Raw genomic sequence first — 21,301 nt, 5'->3', positions numbered from 1 at the left:
CCGTGTCACTACACTTTCACAACACCCATGCCTCCTCTGGATCATCCAGATGGTCACTGGTGAACTTCAAATGGACCTGGACATGTGCTGGCTTGAGCAGGGGGACCTTGCTGCCCTGCAGGATTTTAAACGATGACAACATCATGTGTTACTAATGTAATCTTTGTGACTGTGGTCCGAGCTCTCTTCAATGGTTCTGAGCTTTCTCAGAATCATCCTTACCCCACAAAGTGAGATCGAAGGGTTCAAATACTTATTTTCCTCACTGTTTTTATATATATATATATATATATATATATATATATAATTAAAAATACTGCTGGGCTCCTCTGGATATTAATGTCAATGCACGATTTGCACTTTCTAAATTTATTTCTACATCAGTAATAAGTTGCTCTAAATGATATCTTGTTATTATAACTGTGTTATTATGACAAGCACAAAGTATTGATTGACTGATTGATTGAAATAAATGTTTGTGGACTGAACATTCTTCACTTTTGGTATCATAAAGAAATCCTAAGAATTTTTTTTTTTTTTCATGCATAATGTTGTAAAGCAAAACATAAAATTGGACCATTATGATGTCATAATCTTTAACCCGCCTTCCTTCTTTATGATGTCACATTATTTTCAAGAAATTTCACAGAAATTCTCAACCAACTTTTGGTATGAGGACACGGTGGACTCTCAACTGGAGCTACGACTGTACTCGCCTCTGATCCCCCTCAATAATGCGCTTTTTGTCTGCTGTTGTACTGGAAGAACAAAGGAACAAGTGATAACTGGTGTCACGTGACCTCTGTTCAGAGGACAGACTGAGAGGGACGCGAGTTCCTGTAAGCTCCAGACGAGTAAATGCTAAAGCAGATGACGGTTGAGGCGTTTCCCAAAATCTGGGGAGCACAAAGAGCACATTTTGTTCAGTGTTTGCTGCCACGTTTCAACCGTCAGCATAAACACATGTACGATCGCATACTGACAGATGGAGACATTCTGCAACACAGAGGAAGTTGGCGGGTGCAAAGACACAAAAGGCCAAAAGGCCTTTTTTTGGAATGACTTGAAGGAATTTTTTATTTTGCCCATGAGTGTTCTGGATTACCAAAGAAACACGAGTGAAGAACAACACAAAACAACTCCTGGGTCATGAAGGAGAAAGAAACTGCCCTGCAGATGATTGTCCTAAAGTCCATCAGTGGAAATGATCTGTCATGTCCATGAAAACTTTTAAAAAGTTTTATTGCCTCGATGTGAAAATATCAAGTGCCAAATCTGTAGTTCGAATCTGATGTTAAACTTGGACAAAGGAAATGGACGTCCTTTCCTTTTGTATGCTTTGGTTCCTACGGGGGACATGTCCACGGCTGACAGATTGTCTTAGAATTCATGCAGCAGTTTTTCTCACTCGGCCAAAAAAAAAGTGTCGATGCAAACCGCGGATTTTAAGCATTTACCGTATTTAAAAATCTGGAATGGGATCCAGTTCTTCACTCATTCCCACGGGGACTCTGATGAGTTTGGGCAAAAGCAGTTGACCGCAGCGAGACGTCTATTGTTCCACTGCACATTTTGTGACTTGATTCTAATTTCAAGCTCCTTTGCTGTGCAAACACGCATGGACAAAATTCTTGGTAACCCCTATATTTTAGGTACGCATTTTACCGTAATATGGTCAGAAACAAAAATTTTGCTAAATCAAAATCACTTTTAAAATGTCCACTTATTGGGCAACAAGAACAAAGCAAAATGCTTTGTAAAGTGAAATAAAAATTGTGACATAAAATTCTTATTATTATTGACAACCTTTAATAAATTTGCAGTAAATCATTACTTTTACACACAGTTGTCTTTATACAAGTCAGGGGATGGATACCTGAACATTTCCAAGTCTGACTATGTCTTGGACTTAATTTCCATAATAACTTTGGACATTTATAAAAAATATTTTGATTAAATTAAATTGCTTTGTTTCGAGACTCTGAATGTGTACATAAAATTTAACGGTACCAACATTTAGTCCACGTGTGTACGCTTTACATGTCTCGTGCTCCATATAACCCCTTACACACACTCTACTAAACAACTTCCTTCAAATTGGGCGGGCTGCTTAAAATGCAGATGACTCGCTATGACTGCTTTATAAACCTAATATACTGTATAAGCCTATATAGGTGCTGTCAGCCCCGCCTCCATCCTGGTATCCACCTGTGGGCTTCGACTAAGGGGAGGGGGGAATATATATCTAGTTATCACTCCCTAACATCATAAATCATAATCTGCGGGGTGTGATGAGGTTGGAGCCTCGACGCCAAACCAAAAATTTGTGTTGCTAGGCCCTGTCAGTGCTGTCTTGCAGATTGCAAATTGTTGCATGGTAAAATGTGTCCTGATTGCATCCTTATTTGCCTCCAAATATGATGTCCTCATAGGTTTACTAGCTGTGTTCATAACTTTCTGTTTGCTTATATTTGCTTTTCTTTTTGTTTGTTTTGTTGGCACTTTCAGTAACAAGTGAAATGAAGGGCTGATGCTAACATTAGCATAGGTGGCATACAAGCCCCCCCATACACACACACTACACACACCAGTCATTGATGACATTGCCACAGAAGGTGTGTCACAGCTTTGTTTTATTGCATTCTAACCCTTGTGGGTCAAAATTCTAAACAGATTCTTGACAAGGTAAAATTTGATCATATTGTTGATATAATTTTATGAGTCCTTTATTTGAATGCAAAGAAACAAAATTAAAAACAAAAAACAAAAGAAAATTATTTTTAGGCCTTAAATGATAGAAAGGCAGTGCACCTTTAATGCTGCATTTCAGATAACAGGTTTACAGAAAGTCGATAAAGGGAAGTTGTAGAACACGTGTTATTTATATGATTAAGAACTATTACAGGTAATATGACAGGAAACAACAAGTCGTAAGCTTAATATAGATTTTTTTTTTTTTTTTTTTACATCAGAAATGCACTCTGCTTAGTCCTTTTGCACACTCATGTACAATAGGTGGCGGTATGTAGCTAATGTCACTTGGAATCTGCCGCTTACCTCCAAGAAGAAGAAGAAGACGACGACGACGAAGAAGAAGAAGAAGACTGAATCGTGTTTTTTTTTTTTGTTTACATCTGATTTTTTCCCCCCAATTTTTTTGCTCCATGCGGCTCCAGAGCGAAGGACAACAGGTTATTATTATTTTTCCTTAAATCCTTAATTGCATTAGAGAGAAAAGTGAGCTTTGCTTTTTAATTATAGCAACAGCGGACAGGAGGATAACCCTGTGTGCTAAATTAGCATAACCTATTGCTTTCGACCTTTACGTTTTTTGTTGTTGTTGTTGTTTAAACCCATCTTATTAATTCAGTTACTGGTTTCTGTGTGTAACAGGACGAACTCCGGAGAAACGATGATGCAGGACGGGGGTCTGAGATCATCCCTGCGTGTTTCATGTCCACTCATGAAGGTTTTCTGTGGAAGCATCAAAACGTTTGTCAGAGACTTTGTGGTGACTGAGATTGACGTCACAGGACAGCAGGTCAGTGCAGCATCTCCACAAACCTCAAAAAGCTTCACTGACATGGCCAGAGAACCAGGATGGAAGCAGGACGCATCAGTGTCCTCAGGACGACACCCTGCCAGACTGGGAAGTCTCGATCTGAGTGTCGTTTTAGGTCAGTCGGTCAACGAGGAGCTCGAGCAGTTCGCCGGGACTCTCAAAGGTGAAAACGACGAGGCCGAAAAGCTCAGCAAACTGGAGTTTTCTCTGGGGCTTTTTCCCTGACAAACACCAGAGAGCGAATGTCCACCGTGCAATCAGGCAGCGCTTCCCCTTTCTCATGACGGTGACAGCTCAGCCTGAGATCAGGGTGAGAGAAGATCCGGATTACAGAGAGCTGTCCCAGTTGTCACCCATGATGAAGCAGAGGACTTTTTCAGGTTCATAGATGCCAAAGCTCAAGGTTCTTCGTTTGCATTTCGACCTGATGATGATAAGGAGCACCGGACGGCTGTTCACCACTTCATCAGCAGGAGGTTTGGTAAGCTGGTGGAGACCAAAAGCTTCGTGGATCAGGGCGTGACACAGATTTCAGTGAGGCTGAGACAGCGAGGGAGGCCGAAGAAAAGGACCATGGACGACCAGAAGGAGGAAGATATTTACACCGGTAAGTATTACCTTTATCGGTCACTTTGTGAGCCTTTTTCATCTTCATAATTTTGCACATTAGAAGGGGAAAAAAAATTAGATCCAACTCATTTAATTATCTGAATAAAAACTCCAGGTGCTTTTGAAGAGTCAACAGAGTCATGGAACATAGAGGTAAAGCTAGTTCATTCCACAGTCTAGGTAGGGTTGATACAGTTAGATCTTACCCTTGTGAAGCGCCTTGGGGCAACTTGCATTGTGATTTGGTGCTGCATAAATAAATCAAATTGAATTGGTGTGCACCTGGTTTTTAAACAAATTCAAATATTTCTAATCTGGAGACCTGAGAGCTGAGACAAACGTTACGGTTTATAACTAGTCCTTCTACAAAATAGCTGACTGATTAATCCATTATTTTAGTCAGAAATTAGTGAAAATTGTTGATCAGTATTTTCCGTAGCCCGAGATGATGCTTCAAATTCTTGTTTTGTTCACAACCGAATGATGTTCAGTGTACTGCCAGAGAGGAGCAAGGAAACTAGTAAAATAACCAAAAAGTATTCATGTTTGTCCAAGTGAAATCAAAGAATTTGGATATTTAAAAAAGACTCAAAATAGTTGTCAGTTAATTTAATAGCTGATTGATTAGTCATCTACTGGACATCAATGTAGGGCAACCCTCACATGGGGGGGGGGGGGGTAAGATGTATGTATGCCACAAATACCTTGGGTTTTTGACAATTTGGTGTCAAGAAATTGCAGGACAATAGTAATGGAAACATGTATGAATTTGGATTTGACCTCAAAAAAGTGATGGTCAAAGTTGGCGCCCTCTGAAAACACAAGCGGATAGTGAGATGAACTTATATCCCAATGCATTGGGACGGTTAAGATTTGGTGTTGAGAATCGCACATTGAAGGCCAGGGACACACATGCTTAGCTCTTCCACCACAGTGGTGGGAGCTAATATATTGAATTACTGACCTGACACTGAAAGGCATCTTCATTTTATTTCCTGAAAAAATGCTCAAATGGAACAAATGGAAGATTGAGATTTCTGAATAATTTAAGCCCAGATTTGCTCTCTAGTCTCAGTGTTTATTGAGATACACTAAAAGGTCAAAGTGGGCATTGCCATTTTAGGAAAACTCTTTAGTAGGACTGAGTAAAAAAGCTATGCTCTCATACATAAATGGGTACTGGGATCTGAGTAGTGGTTGAGTTTTGTTGTTTTGGCCGTTACCATGGCAACACTTCAATTTGTGTCAGAGTGTTCCATTGCAGCCTCAAGAAAATTGTATTGCAACTAAAATGACGCTAAAATTAAGACCACACAGTCAGAGGTTTCTGAGATATGAAACAACATCCATCCATGGATGGACTGATGGGTGTTACGTTTCATGGGGTGGGGTGGTATGAAATTTCAAACCAGATTTCCCCAATCAAGACAAAACTGAAATGCCATATATGCATCCTCCATTTCAGCTTTCACTCTGTGTAAAGAGAACTTGGAGACTCTGGAGGCCATCACCTACATGGCTGCAGCGCTTGGTGTCCTACCATCAGATTTCACATATGCTGGCATCAAGGATAAGAGAGCGATCACCTACCAATCCATGGTGGTCAAGAAGGTCTCACCTCAACGGTAGTCACTGAGATCATTAGGCTCTGGTTGACTTTGCAGGGACAGAAGAAACTAATGTGTTCAAGAAGTGTAACTTTAATTTATATTCACTACTATTTGTTGATGATTGCGTCGTCAGGTTAAAACAGAAGACGGCCGAGTTTGAGAAGCGAGGGATGCACCTATCCCAGGTCGCTCTGTCAGAGAGCCGCTCCGACTTGGACATCTGCAGGGGAACCACTTTGACCTGGTGGTCCGTGACCTGAGACCACATGGAGTCAGTGATACGTCGCGTTCTGGTGCAGAGCAGCAGTCTCATGTGGCAGCACTGGTCGAGGAAGCAGCTGAGAACGTCAAGGTACGGTTAGCATTTCAGCGGTTGTCTTTGTAAAGTATTTGAGGTGTTTTCCAGCAAAATGTACACGCTATTTCTTGCAGGCCAGAGGGTTGTCACTACTACGGACTGCAGAGGTTTGGGGAGCGGGCAGAGCATTCAGTCTGACAGCATAGGTCTAGCTCTGCTCAAAGAGGACATGGTAAGTGCCACAAATGTGTCATGTTGGTGACAATATGCCACATTTTTACCAGGATGTAGAAGTGTGTTGATGTATTTCATACCTATATTAGCTAACCATAACCTAACAATTAGGATAAACTTTAGATAAAACCTATAACATATTATATCTGAGCTTTTGTTTATATAGTTACACTGCTACAATTATAGCTTAGCCTATTAGCTATTTATTATCTAATAACCTGCCTCACCCTCATTCACCTTGTGTGTGTGTGTGTGTGTGTATATATATATATATATATATATATATATATATATATATATATATATATATATATATATAATATATATATGCCTGTTTAATGTTTTAAGTGGTTACCAGGCCTACTACTATTTACGTTAGCTACATATATGTTCGTTAGCTTACCTGGAACTTATCCCTCTCCGTCATGTTAGTTATAGGCTAACCTGCTCTACATGTTGCTGCAGCCACGAGCCTCGAGCTCTCTTTAACCAGGATATTCCACCTTTATATCCTTTCACTAAGGTACTTACATCATGTCTACATATACATTTCAACACGCTTTACTTTTTCTTGTTGCCCCTTTTTTAATATTATTATACTTATGGAAATACTGGAGGAGTAATACCTACTCCTGTATATTATATAGTACCATATTTATGGTATATGTTATTTATTACCCTTAATATTTAAATATAGTTATATATATGATGTCTTATCTTTCTTATGTCTTATTTATTATTATATACACTTTTTTCTTGAGCTGCTTGGGTGGGTAGGGAGAGTTTCCATGGGATAAAAAAAGCTTTTCAACCTACCATCCCTGGTTCTCAAGACCAGGCACCTAAGTGGCTCTACTCTACTCTTTTCTACTCTTCTATTTTACTCTTCCTTTTAGATATTTAGATCCTTATACTAGCATAGTTCCACCGTAGAACTGGAATATAATATATCAGATATACCTTACTGAATTTTCATGATGTATGTTCTCGTCAGGTGAATGCTGTGCGGCTCTTCTTCACTCCAGAGGAAGGCGATGATCCTCACAGCCAAGCGAAGAGACACTTCCTCCAAACAGGTGTTATTTTGGCAGACCTTGACTTTGGGTTTCGGAGATGAAAGTTTTCCGAAAACTACCAGATTTATGAAAGGGAAGCGTATCGCCGGACAAAGCTACGTTGAAATGGCAGATAATTGAAGAGTATAGAAGGAGGCAGGGCATTAACCTTAAAGTTTGTCAAATCTCAGCCACATGGGGTGTGCAACCAGCCCAAATAAATGAGTAGGGTTGCGTCAGGAAGGGCATCTGGTGTAAAACAAGCCAAATACAGATGCAGAGTACAAATCGAATCTCCATACCAGATTGGTCGAGGCCTCAGCTAACAACGACCGCCACTGGCGCCTTGCCCAACACAGTGCCAGCGGAAGTTAATAATAATAATAATACATTTTATTTGTATTGCACCTTACATTTCAAAGAAATCTCAAAGTGCTACAGCAAGGATTTAAAAACAGATTTCAAAAACAGATTTTGTAGAAACCATTTCAAATGATAAGATATCTAAAAGGCCTTTTGAAATAACAATGTCTTTAGGCCTTTTTTAAAGGCCTCCACACTTTGTGGGGCCCTCATGGTCTCTGGGAGGGAGTTCCAGAGCCGAGGGGCCACTGCCTGGAAGGCCCTGTCTCCCATGGTGGAGAGTCTGGTCCTGGGTTGGTGAAGGCAGTGTCAGGAGGTGGTGGAGCGGAGAGATCTTGAGGTGGTGTGTGGGGTGAGGAGTTCACTGAGGTAGGCAGGGGCAGTTCCGTGCATGCACCGATAAGTCAGGAGGCAGAGTTTGTACTCTATTCTGTATTTGATGGGCAGCCAGTGGAGGGATCTGAGGACAGGGGTGATGTGGTCAAACTTGTGCCTCCTCGTCAGGACCCGGGCAGCACAGTTCTGGATGTGCTGCAGCTTTTGCAGGTTTTTACCAGGGGTCCCGACGAGGAGGGCATTGCAATAGTCCAACCTGGAGGAGACAAAAGCATGGACCAACCTCTTAGCATCCGGTTGGGAAAGGGAGGGGTGGAGTTTGACTATGTTTTTAAGGTGATGGAAGGAGACTTTGCATAGGTGGCGGATGTGGGTGTCAAAGGTGAGATGTGGGACAGGTGAATGTTGTGGCAGAGAATGGGAATACTGGTGAGGGAGGAGGACTGGGTTTGATGTGGGGTACCGATGAGGATGGCTTGAGTTTTGTCAGTGTTTAGTTTAAGAAAGTTATCAGTCATCCATGCCTCTATCTCCTCCAGGCAAGCCTGAAAGGTAGACGGCAGAGCTGAGGGGAGTGTGGAGTCCATTTTGATGTATAACTGTGTGTCGTCTGCGTAGCAATGAAATTAAATCTTGTGTTTACGGATGATTTGACCAAGGGGGAGCATGTAGATTGTAAAAAGGGTTGGACCAAGGACGGACCCTTGTGGCACTCCACAGCTGACAGTATGGGTTTTGGATTTGGATTGTCCGAGTGTAACACATTCTGTCCTGTTCGTGAAATATGAGCGAAACCAGTTGAGAGTTGTGCCAGTGAGTCCTATTTCAGTGTTGAGGCGGTGGAGCAGGATGGTGTGGTCAATGGTGTCAAAAGTGGCTGATAGATCCAGTAGGAGGAGGAGAGATGGTGAGCCCTGGTCCGCAGTCATGAGAAGGTCGTTCATGATGCGGACCAGGGCTGTTTCTGTGCTATGTGCTGAGCGGAAACCAGACTGAAATATTTCATATAGGTTATGTGTGTGGAGGTGATCATGGAGTTGAACTAATACGACTTTTTCCAGGACTTTGGAAAGGAACGGCAGGTTTGAGACAGGGCGGTAATGAGCCAGGATTTCGGGTCGAGTGAGGGTTTTTTGAGATGAGGGCGAATAATGGCTGATTTGAGAGCTGGAGGAACCTGACCGGATTTGAGTGACTGGTTAATAATTTATTTGATTGGAGGACTAATAGCTGTAATGTTTGACTTTAGTAGTGGTGTAGGGAGAGGATCCAATGAACAAGTAGATGTTTTCATGCATTTTATGATCCTCTCTACCTCTGTCAGATTGGTGTCCATGAAATCTGAAAAAGTGTGGAGTGGGTTGGAGATACTGAGTTTGTAGTGAGATGGTGTTGTAGCAGGGAGATGAGACCGAATTGTGGCTACCTTTGTTGTGAAAAAGTCCAAAAACCTGTTACACTGATCTGTGCTGGTATCGGTGTCGGAGTGTGTGGGAGGTTTGAGGAGAGAGTTGATTGATGAAAATAACTGTTTTGTACCCGTACAGTTTGAAATTTATGAGAGAAGTATTGGGACCTGGCTGTGGCGAGTGCTATAGAGTATTGTTTCTGGTGTTCACGGTAAGCCTGTTTGTGTACGTCTAAGCCACTGGAGATGTATCTGCGCTCCAGGGCGCGACCAGCAGTTTTCATTTTTCGGAGCTCTGTTGTGTACCAAGGAGCTGACCTGGAAAAACTTACTGTTCTTGTTTTGATTGGTGCATGTAACTCGAGGATGTTGTGAAGACTAGAGTTGTAGTGCTGAATGGATTCATTAACTGATGTGAACTGTGTGACTTGTGAAATTTTCTGTATGTCCTGGTTGAAGAGAATGGTGTCAATTGCTTTTAAGTTTCTGAACCAGATTTGACGTTTGTTTGGAGGTATGTTTCTGCTAATGGCAGTTCCAGGGAGACGGCCTTATGGTCAGACACGCCCAGGTCGTACAGCTTTATGTTTTTAATGGGAGCATTGTCTGTTATGACCAAATCAAAAGTGTGGCCTTTTGTGTGTGTGGGAACTGTTATATGTTGAGTGAGGTGAAGGCAGTCCAGGAGATCTAGGAGCTCTGCAGCTGGGCGGTTTGTGGGGGAGTCGACATGAACGTTGAAATCTCCCAGTATAAGTGTACTATTGGAGGTTGCACAGAGTGATGTTAGTAGGTCTTGAAGTTCAGCAGTGAATCCAGGGTGTGGTTTTGGGGGGGCGGTAGATGAGGAGAATTTTTGTTGTTTCTTTTTGTGGTCTACATTTGAATAACAAGCACTCAAATGTGATGAGCTCTGGCAGTGGGAGAGGTGTTATAATAAGATCTTTATGGTAAATGACAGCAAGACCCCCACCCCAGCCTGTGGACCTGGCCCTTTCCAGGTATGTGTATCCTGGGGGACATGCTTCATTTAGTGCCAGATATGAGTCTGATTTGTGCCAGGTTTCTGTAAGGCACATCATATGTATTTGTTTTTCGAGAATATGTTCTAATATTAGGTTGGTTTTATTTGTGAGTGATTGGGAATTGAAGAGTGTTATTCTTATCTTGGAGATGTTCTTGCATCTTGGCAAAGTCCGGAGCAGGCGGAAATCCACTCCACGTTTTCCCTGTTTCCCTTTATTTGTCATTGTGCTGGTCGTGTTCTGATGACGTCGTTGCCAATGACGCGTTGAATGTGAGCCGCGGAGATGCAGTCGGTGAAGAGGTCGTGGTGCGGGCTGGCTACTGGAATATTCCTCATGTCTCTTAGATGTGGGTGATTTGTAGCCGGATTGAAGATGATGGTGGTGGAGCCTCCTTTCCTCGGTGTTCAGCAGAGCCGTCTGGGCGGGATGTGCAGGCCCGGCGTGTGAGTGCAGCGGGGCTAGTGTGCATGGTCTGCCCCAGGTAGAGGCGTCGCTCCCAGACCCCAGTGGCTTCATCTCGCTGATCGCCTCACCCGTCCTGGACACCAGAGCAGCGCTCACAGGAAGGACAGAGGAATGGAGCTGAGGTTGATGCAGTGCTGAGTAGGATGAACAAAGTGAGAATACCTGTAGGTTATTGTGGTTGCTCCTGTTAGCGGTGGTGTTGGCATGGCTGACCGGGACACTGGTGGATGGCCCCGGATAACAGGAGGCAGATGGCAATGATAAATCCGATGGTTTGTTGTGGTTTTAGAGCAATTTTGATCTGTGTTGAGAACCGGCCGTAGAGACGAGGAAAGATGAAAGTGGTAGCCAGGGTGAACTTGACGAATCCGAAATGTTTGTTTGCTTGGATTGCCATTTGCATGTTGAAAGATGGCAATATTTTTCCGTGAGAGTAATAATTAATCAGTTTTCGACAGGGGTAGGAGTAGACAAAATTACTCATGAGAAGTATATGAATGAAGAGGCTGCAGCTGCCCCTGCCGTACCTGGTGCCGCCATCTTGAGTCTTGGCTTGCCCTCTGATCCTGAGTTGGGCTACTGCTGGGTGAAGAAGATCAGGAAACCGTGTCCAGAGACAGCGGGAGAAGAGGAAAACTAGAAGGGTGGAAGTGAGAGCCGGGACTTTGAATGTTGGCAGTGTAACTGGTAAAGGGAGAGAGTGGTCTGATATGATGGAGAGGAGAAAGGTAGACATATTGTGTGTGCAAGAGACCAAGTGGAAGGGAAGTAAGAGCAGGAGCATAGGCAGGGGGTTTAAGTTGTTGTATCATGGTAAGGGTAGGAAGATAAATGGTGTTGGGGTCATTGTAAAGGGTATGTTAAGTATGTGTTGGAGTTTGAGTGTCTGACAGGGTGATGAGTGTGAAGTTGGAAATGGAGGAGGTAATGATGAATATCATCAGTGCATATGCCCCACAGGTAGTTTGTGAGATGAAGGAGAAAGAAGCTTTCTTGAATGAGTTCAGGCCTGCAAAACCTCCGTCTGTAAACAGATTTCTATCAAAATGTGTTTCCGTGTTCTGTTTATTCCACCATATAAAACTACAGAGTTCTCCCCAGACAGTGGAATAATGGCACTGCTGCATCATCTTGCAATGTTTTAGCACGAGACGTGGTGGGAATCTGACCGCGCGCAAACCCGTTTTTGCAGGGAAATTTCACATAAACAACATCAACTCTTTGTTATCCAGTTTACATCCAGACGACACAAACCATGAGAAAATGCTGGCGTTACACAAGGCCAGATAATCAGAGGATGATCTCTGCATTTTTTTGTTTCATCTTGGCTGTGATCACAGCCCTTTTATCTGAGGAGGTCCAGCTAGAAAAACGTCCCAATGTTCGGGGCACTGTGATTCTTGGTCTATCCAGAAAGGGGGCACAATGGCGCCAAGCGCCTTGGAGGCCAAGACCGATGCACAACCAACTTGATGGATTCTGTCTGTCGCGGGAACAGATCAGAGACTAACAGGAGAAAGTGTAGCTAGACGGCATAGGATGGTGGTTTGTAGGATGACTTTAGAAGTGAAGAAGAAGCGAGTGAGAGCTTAACAAAGGATCAGACGGTGGAAGCTGAAGGAGGAAGACTGTTGTGTGAAATCCAGTGAGCAGGTGAGAGAGGCACTGGATGGAGGGGAAGCAGTTTTGGACAACTGGCAGAGTACTGCAGATGTGGTGAGGGAGACAGCTAGGAAGGTACTGGGTGTGACATCTTGACAGCGGAAGGAAGACAAGGAGACTTGGTGGTGGAACGAATATGTCCATGAAAGAATGAGGAGAAAGACATTGGCAAAAAAGAATTGGGATAGTCAGAGAGATGAAGAAAGTAAACAGGAATATAAGGAAATGTGTCGTGAGTTGATAAAAGAAGTGGCAAAAGCTAAGGAAAAGGCATATAGTGAACTGTACAAGAAGTTGAATAGTAAGGAAGGAGAAAAGGACTTGTACTGACTGGCCTGACAAAGGGACCGTGCTGGAAAGGATGTGCAGCAGGTTGGGATGGTAAAAGATGCAGATGGTAATGTGCGGACAAGCGAGGAGAGTGTGTTGAGAAGGTGGAGGGAATATTTTGAGGAGCTGATGAATGAAGAAAATGAGTGAGAGAAAAGGCTGGATGATGTGGAGAGAGTAAATCAGGAAGTGTAGGAGATTAGTAAACATGATGTGAGGGCAGGTATGGAGAGGATGAAGAGTGGAAAGACAGTTTGTGCAGATGACATTCCAGTGGAGGCATGGAAATGTCTCCACTGGAGATGGCAGTGGAGTTTCTAACTAGATCAGGGGTGGCCAAGTTCGGTCCTCAAAAGCCACATTCCTGACACTCTTAGTTGTCTCCCTGCTCCAACACACCTGAATCCAATGAAAGACTCGTTAGCAGACTTTTAATGAGCCTTTCATTGGATTCAGGTGTGTTGGAGCAGGGAGACAACTAAGAGTGTCAGGAATGTGGCTCTCGAGGACCAAACTTGGCCACCCCTGAACTAGATTGTTTAATTAAATCTTGGAAAGTGAGATAGTGCCAGTCCTAACCAATTTGGAGCCCTAGACAACCCCTTTCTGGAAAGACTGGCGAACTCCTTGCCCAGAGTTGCTCTCAGACACCTCTTTAATCTCTCTTAGGCTGGGAATCCTTGACAGGATATTTTAGGCTAAATTAGGAGCTCTTTGAGATGACTTTGAGATGCACTGAGGATACGGGCCCTGATCACGTTTTGGACCTATTCTTGAATCAGAATCTCCTGATTTTGAGTTCCTGCACAATACCAAGTCCAACATCATGTTTTAAATATACCGGGTATATAAAATTTGTTGTTGCACATTAAATAAAACATGCCACATCTAGAAATCCAGTCATTTCTGACCAACTTCCATCTCTCAGTTTCACTTCTTTTTCTTTTTGAATATTCCTCAGATTAAAAAAAAAAAACTGTTTCCAAAGAAGCATTTACAAGAACCTTGTTAACGATAACTTCCTGATCACATTTTTTGGACCTATTCTTGAATCAGAATCTCTTGATTTTGAGTTCCTGTGAAATACCAAGTCCAGCATCATGTTTTATATATATATATATATATATATATATATATATATATATATATAAAATTTGTTGTTGCACATTAAAAAAACATTTAAATGTTTACCAGATTTCTTAATCATTCCTCTAGAGGGCAGCCTTTATCCATATTTGCAAAAACTTCAGCCCTTTCAGTTTTTTGAAACTCTAGATTTATATTAGTGTCAAATTGAACCTCATAGAGAACTTTTACAACAATTGAGATTGTCGAAACAGTTAAAATGTCTCAAATCATCAACCTGCTCTACGTTTGTGAGAACACTGCAGAATTTGAAATGAACTGTAAGTGTGTTTTGGCCTTTTTTCATATCTCTGCTTCAGATAATGCCAAGGAGGCTTTGGCGTTGATGCCCATGTATAAGGCGAGGGAGCGGCTGATGCTGCGAGCTCTGAACCGCTACGGTACCGGTCCAGATGGCTGCACACAAGCTTGGCTCAGCCTGCCACACAGCATGCGTGTGTTCTACCCTCACGCCTACTGCAGCAGGTCATCTGCAGGAAAACAGTCGGAAACGTGAAAACTGTTCAGATTTATCAGTCAGAGAAGTGGAAGCCAGCTGACGGATTGTGTTGTTGCTGTTGTTGTTGTCATCAGGGTGTGGAACGAGGCAGCGGTGCACCGGCTGACCACTCTGGGCCATCGTGTCAGGAAAGGAGACTTGGTGTCCTTGCAGACTAAAGTGGAAGACACTGGAGACTCCAGCTCTGCTCAGGTAAGACAGGACAGAAGGTAGAAACGGGAGCAAGCAGACCCCTCGTTGTGTTCGCTAAATATCCACGCGTTTCCTGTTTATATATTAAACAAATTACAGAAAATTGTTTAGGACTGACTGGATTCCAGACTGACATCAATATACAGTAAATGTTAGCATGTGGTCACATTAACGGAGGTAAATTCTAACATATTCTACAAGGGCTGGGTCTCAATTCACGGGCCGCATCCTCCGAAGGCCATGTTCCACGAAGATCTGTCCTTATGTAGAATTGTAGATGTGGAGCCCAAAAAGAAGGCTGCATTCGCTTTGAAAATGAGACAGCCTGGTCGCGTCACTGAGATGCAGACGGTCAGTGAATGCAGTCTTACAAGGATGCAGCCCCTGAAGTGGGACAGCCAAAGTCGCAGACTATAACCGTGACAGATCAGTGTGTTGAGATCACAGTCGACCATGATTGTGATCGCAGATGTTGTTGATGTAATGCACCAGACTTGTACCACATGACGTACAAAAAAAACAACAGTAACATGCCCGTAGAAATACATTAGCACGACCTTTGTGCTTCTGGAAAAAATCCTGACGGTGTCACATACAACATTAGGGGCTCCATGAAAATGTGAGGGATTACCAAAGTTGTGATTTTTTTTGGGGGGGGGATAAATTTTTGAACATTTTGAAAATTCTGCCACTGCCAATAAAACTAAGCAATGGCGCAGTGACGGAATATCACCGACTGCAGTTCATCACAAACTCCCTTTCTGGATCCTCTGGGGTTTTCTGGGGTAAAAGGACAAGGTTTCATATAGTCACCTTGGAGTATGCACATCTCCGTGAATGTGAGAACACGGCTTTATGCGTAACTGAATAATGCAAATACACTCAACAAAAATATAAACGCAACACTTTTGGTTTTGCTCCCATTTTGTATGAGATGAACTCAAAGATCTAAAACTTTTTCCACATACACAATATCACCATTTCCCTCAAATATTGTTCACAAACCAGTCTAAATCTGTGATAGTGAGCACTTCTCCTTTGCTGAGATAATCCATCCCACCTCACAGGTGTGCCATATCAAGATGCTGATTAGACACCATGATTAGTGCACAGGTGTGCCTTAGACTGCCCACAATAAAAGGTCACTCTGAAAGGTGCAGTTTTATCACACAGCACAATGCCACAGATGTCACAAGATTTGAGGGAGCGTGCAGTTGGCATGCTGACAACAGGAATGTCAACCAGAGCTGTTGCTCGTGTATTGAATGTTCATTTCTCTACCATAAGCAGTCTCCAAAGGCGTTTCAGAGAATTTGGCAGTACATCCAACCAGCCTCACAACCACAGACCATGTGTAACCACACCAGCCCAAGACCTCCACATCCAGCATGTTCACCTCCAAGATCGTCTGAGACCAGCCACTCGGACAGCTGCTGAAACAATCGGTTTGCATAACCAAAGAATTTCTGCACAAACTGTCAGAAACCGTCTCAGGGAAGCTCATCTGCATGCTCGTCGTCCTCATCGGGGTCTCGACCTGACTCCAGTTCGTCGTTGTAACCAACTTGAGTGGGCAAATGCTCACATTCGCTGGCGTTTGGCATGTTGGAGAGGTGTTCTCTTCATGGATGAATCCCGGTTCACACTGTTCAGGGCAGATGGCAGACAGCGTGTGTGGCGTCGTGTGGGTGAGCGGTTTTCTGATGTCAATGTTGTGGATCGAGTGGCCCATGGTGGCGGTGGGGTTATGGTATGGGCAGGAGTCTGTTATGGACGAAGAACACAGGTGCATTTTATTGATGGCATTTTGAATGCACAGAGATACCGTGAGGAGATCCTGAGGCCCATTGTTGTGCCATACATCCAAGAACATCACCTCATGTTGCAGCAGGATAATGCACGGCCCCATGTTGCAAGGATCTGTACACAATTCTTGGAAGCTGAAAATGTCCCAGTTCTTGCATGGCCGGCATACTCACCGGACATGTCACCCATTGAGCATGTTTGGGATGCTCTGGACCGGCGTATACGACAGCGTGTACCAGTTCCTGCCAATATCCAGCAACTTCACACAGCCATTGAAGAGGAGTGGACCAACATTCCACAATTGACAACCTGATCAACTCTATGCGAAGGAGATGTGTTGCACTGCATGAGGCAAATGGTGGTCACACTGGTATCCCCCCCCAATAAAACAAAACTGCACCTTTCAGAGTGGCCTTTTATTGTGGGCAGTCTAAGGCACACCTGTGCACTAATCATGGTGTCTAATCAGCATCTTGATATGGCACACCTGTGAGGTGGGATGGATTATCAGCAAAGGAGAAGTGCTCACTATCACAGATTTAGACTGGTTTGTGAACAATATTTGAGGGAAATGGTGATATTGTGTATGTGGAAAAAGTTTTAGTTCTTTGAGTTCATCTCATACAAAATGGGAGCAAAACCAAAAGTGTTGCGTTTATATTTTTGTTGAGTGTAGTTAGGATCAGCCAGAGTTAACGCCCATACATACGCTAATGCTAATTGCAGCTAAGGTATTCTTTAAAGCAGACACCTCGCCATCATTTGCAAATAAACTTGAGTGTCACTGATGTTTCCTGTCTGTTCTTTGAAAGATCCATGTGGTGACTGACCAAGAGGAGCGAGAGGGCGTGTACAACCTGAGACAAGTAGGGAACGCGTCTATCCCCCACCACACACACACACACACACACACACACACACACACACACACACACTTTCATTTTAAATATCACGCTTCCTGACAGATTTACACGAGAATCATTTTTAAAGTTTGACCTCTATGTAATTCTTCATTGACCCCTACCTGGCTACAGCTACCACCCTGGGATGGCTATCATACATTTTTGTGTAGGTCATGGTACACTGAGGCTGGTTTCTAAGTGTTGTCTTTTTTTTTTCCTCTTAAGTGGCACCAAAAACCTGCTTGGCCCATGGACTACAAGATTCAAGGATCTCTTAAACTTAATCTTATCAACTTAAACATCTTTTTTTTGTTGTTGTTATATTTTTTGATTATATGTAATAAAGTAAGAATTAAACTTTTTTCATGGCTTGTTCAGAGGTAAGTGTGGAGTAAGCCAGACCGGTCTTTAGTTCGAGGTGTGTGCCATAGGTGGCGGAAACAAATTTCACCTGGCAGGTGGGGCAGAATAAAGTAGCGCGACACACTGCTATACGTCACCCAACAGTGATGCCAGCAGGATGGGCCTGTATAGGATTTAGTTTATTTTTGTGACATCAAATCATTTAAGATCAGCATTTATTTTGTTTGGGTTTTTTTGTAAATTTGATTAAGAAATTTGAAGAAAAAACAAAGCTCAGTGTGTCTGTCACTTACAACGTCTGTATCGTTTTGTTTTTTTTCCAGGTGTTGCTACCGATGCCAGGAAATACTGTGGCGTATCCAGAAAACGTCATGGGGGCATGGTATCGAGACAGACTGGCCAGAGATGGACTGGGCAACTGTCGTTTTAGAGTCGGCAATCTAAAACTTAACCTGCCTGGCTGCTACCGCCCCCTGCTGGCATTCCCAAGGAGCCTCCGTTACCAGCTACGGATGGCCGGCGATGTAGAAGAGCGACAAGGTGGAGCAACGGAAAACGACAGCAGAGATGCAACATTACAGTCGAAACAGGACTCGGATGCACATTCGCTCACTCTCATTTTAAACTTTGACCTGGACTCTTCCTGCTACGCCACCATCTGCCTCAGAGAGATTATGAAATGTGACCCCTAGAGGACAGGAGGCCACATGGTCAAAAACTCCAGAGGAGCAAACATTGTTTTTGTTTTGTTTTTTAATTAGTGTTACATTAGTTATGTTTTATTATCTACTTGACAGTTTTGTATGATGTTTTGCAACATGGATGAATTTTTAATATTTGTTAGTGTAATGCCCATATAGATCCACTAGGTGGAGACAACACATAAGGATATGAAATATTTCACAGGTTAAACTTCATCATTTTAGTGTTAATATTTAACTTGCAGTTGAATAAGTTGGTGCAATAATTTAATTGCTTATCTTGAGAAAAAAAGCTGTACCATATTAGAAAATGTAATTTTATTTTACCTGTTTATGCCACACTTCTAATGTGAAACTAAATGCATCCTGCCAGTTTATACGATCCAGTCAAGGAAAAGAGATGAAGTTGTATTCCAGTGAGAATGGCATTTTGAGAAGCAGTATAAAATATAATGAAGTATAAAATCCCAGTGTAATTACATCATATAGCTGCTGCTGTGGAGTAACATCCAGTCTTTATTAACGTGAGCCAATGCCGCCTTCTGTTGCTAAGTTATGGAATTTTGATGAGAATATTTAGACAGCAGTGAAGAGAGAAAAAAAAAACCCCTCATGAACAGTACGCACAACTGCGCGTTGTGAGAACTGACTGTATGGACACGCAACCTGTCATCAAGCCACAGTAACATCTGATGAAGTCTGCCTATGAGCTAAAGTTGCCTGCTGCCAAAAAAGACGCAGGAGCTGTAAAGACTTTTAAGATTTTCCTGTTTTAAGAGTTTTATGAGAAAATTACATATCCACCAAGGATGCGTGAAAAAATGATGGTACAAACACTTTTATAGACTTTAATACTACACTGCTACAACATTTACAGCCGTAATTAAAATTTGTGTAATTTTTGGAAGGGCTTTAAATCAATGTCACAGGACAAAATATATTTTTAGAATTGTGTGAAACTCTTTAAAACCTACTCTAACAGAAGCAATTTAATATGTAGGTCTGAAGCCCCCTCAGCCACATCTGGCGTGACCATTCATCAACTCCTCTACGCTGATGACATCAAGTTGTGTGCCAAGAGTGAATAAGACGTCAATTCACTGATCCATCTCACTGGGGACGGATCATTATTCTGAAGGTCCAAGGGTACCTAAAGAAGGCCGGTTAGCTACTTAGCTAGCAACCTGTTCAAATCGGCAGTGGAACATTTCCATTCTGTAATTTTCCTGGGGATTTGAAAGTTTCTCCATGGCACATCGATGTTTGGTTTCTGGATTGACAACAGGGAAGTGCTAAAGCTCCGGGCATCCGCCTGCATTTCAGGGGTTTCTCAGTCGGGCATTATGCCATCTCTAGATCCAGTCTGATGGCCCTTTGCAATGTTGAACAGTCACCTGTCTCACCAAGGAAGTGAAGTTACGTGAAGGTAAAATTGCAGAAATACATACAATTCCGAGGGTTACAGGGGGAGTCGGCCCCAGGTGTGAACTGGGCTCGGTGATAAATCTACCCCTAACCTGGGCGACTTCTCCTGACTTCTCCTTCTCCTCGTTACCATTACCAGTACCTTGGCATTCCACAGGCCAATGGGGGCCATGATGAAAAAGCCAGGACAACAACCACTGCGTAAGGTGAGTACTGTACTAAGAACCCAACTCAGTGGTAAAAATAAAGTCCAAGCCTCCTATGTATGACCTACTACAACCCCTGGCAATAATTATGGAATCACTGGCCTCGGAAGATGTTCATTCAGTTGTTTAATTTTGTAGAAAAAAAGCAGATCACAGACATGACACAAAACTAAAGTAATTTCAAATGGCAACTTTCTGGCTTTAAGAAATCAGGAAAAAAAAAATTGTGGCAGTCAGTAACGGTTACTTTTTTAGACCAAGCAGAGGGAAAAAAAATATGGAATCACTCAATTCTGAGGAATAAATTATGGAATCACAATGTAAATTTTCATCCCCAAAACTAACACCTGCATCAAATCAGATCTGCTCGTTAGTCTGCATCTAAAAAGGAGTGATCACACCTTGGAGAGCTGTTGCACCAAGTGGACTGACATGAAACATGGCTCCAACAGGAGAGATGTCAGTTGAAACAAAGGAGAGGATTATCAAACTCTTAAAAGAGGGTAAATCATCACGCAATGTTGCAAAAGATGTTGGTTGTTCACAGTCAGCTGTGTCTAAACTTTGGTCCAAATACAAACAACATGGGAAGGTTGTTAAAGGCAAACATAGTGGTAGACCAAGGAAGACATCAAAGCTTCAAGACAGAAAACTTAAAGCAATATGTCTCAAAAATCGAAAATGCACAACAAAACAAATGAGGAACGAATGGGAGGAAACTGGAGTCAACGTCTGTGACCGAACTGTAAGAAACCGCCTAAAGGAAATGGGATTTACATACAGAAAAGCTAAACGAAAGCCATCATTAACACCTAAACAGAAAAAAAAACAAGGTTACAATGGGCTAAGTAAAAGCAATCGTGGACTGTGGATGACTGGATGAAAGTCATATTCAGTGATGAATCTCAAATCTGCATTGGGCAAGGTGATGATGCTGGGACTTTTGTTTGGTGCCGTTCCAATGAGATTTACAAAGATGACTGCCTGAAGAGAACATGTAAATTTCCACAGTCATTGATGATATGGGGCTGCATGTCAGGTAAAGGCACTGGGGAGATGGCTGTCATTACATCGTCAATAAATGCACAAGTTTACTTTGAT

The 21,301-nt window shown here is 42.7% G+C and overlaps 1 protein-coding gene across 1 annotated transcript; it reads left to right on the top strand.

Annotated features, from left to right (window-relative positions):
• The first annotated feature begins 963 nt into the window (after window positions 1-963).
• On the top strand, window positions 964-19,034 carry LOC117504482 (pseudouridylate synthase 7 homolog-like protein). Its single transcript, XM_034163945.1, is given in 15 exon segments — window positions 964-1,020; window positions 3,394-3,477; window positions 3,479-3,772; window positions 3,774-3,906; window positions 3,909-4,169; window positions 5,637-5,796; window positions 5,915-5,964; window positions 5,967-6,142; window positions 6,221-6,250; window positions 6,252-6,311; window positions 7,308-7,389; window positions 14,406-14,571; window positions 14,680-14,797; window positions 17,416-17,469; window positions 18,192-19,034. Coding segments are annotated over 15 exon segments (2,094 nt in total). The 3' UTR covers window positions 18,561-19,034.
• The last annotated feature ends 2,267 nt before the right edge of the window (window positions 19,035-21,301 follow it).

This window comes from Thalassophryne amazonica, chromosome 22 (genome assembly GCF_902500255.1).
Source record: "Thalassophryne amazonica chromosome 22, fThaAma1.1, whole genome shotgun sequence".
NCBI classification, from domain to species: Eukaryota; Metazoa; Chordata; class Actinopteri; order Batrachoidiformes; family Batrachoididae; genus Thalassophryne; species Thalassophryne amazonica.
The sequence above is the reverse complement of the archived record's forward strand: the minus strand, read 5'-3'. Positions and strand labels throughout refer to the sequence as shown.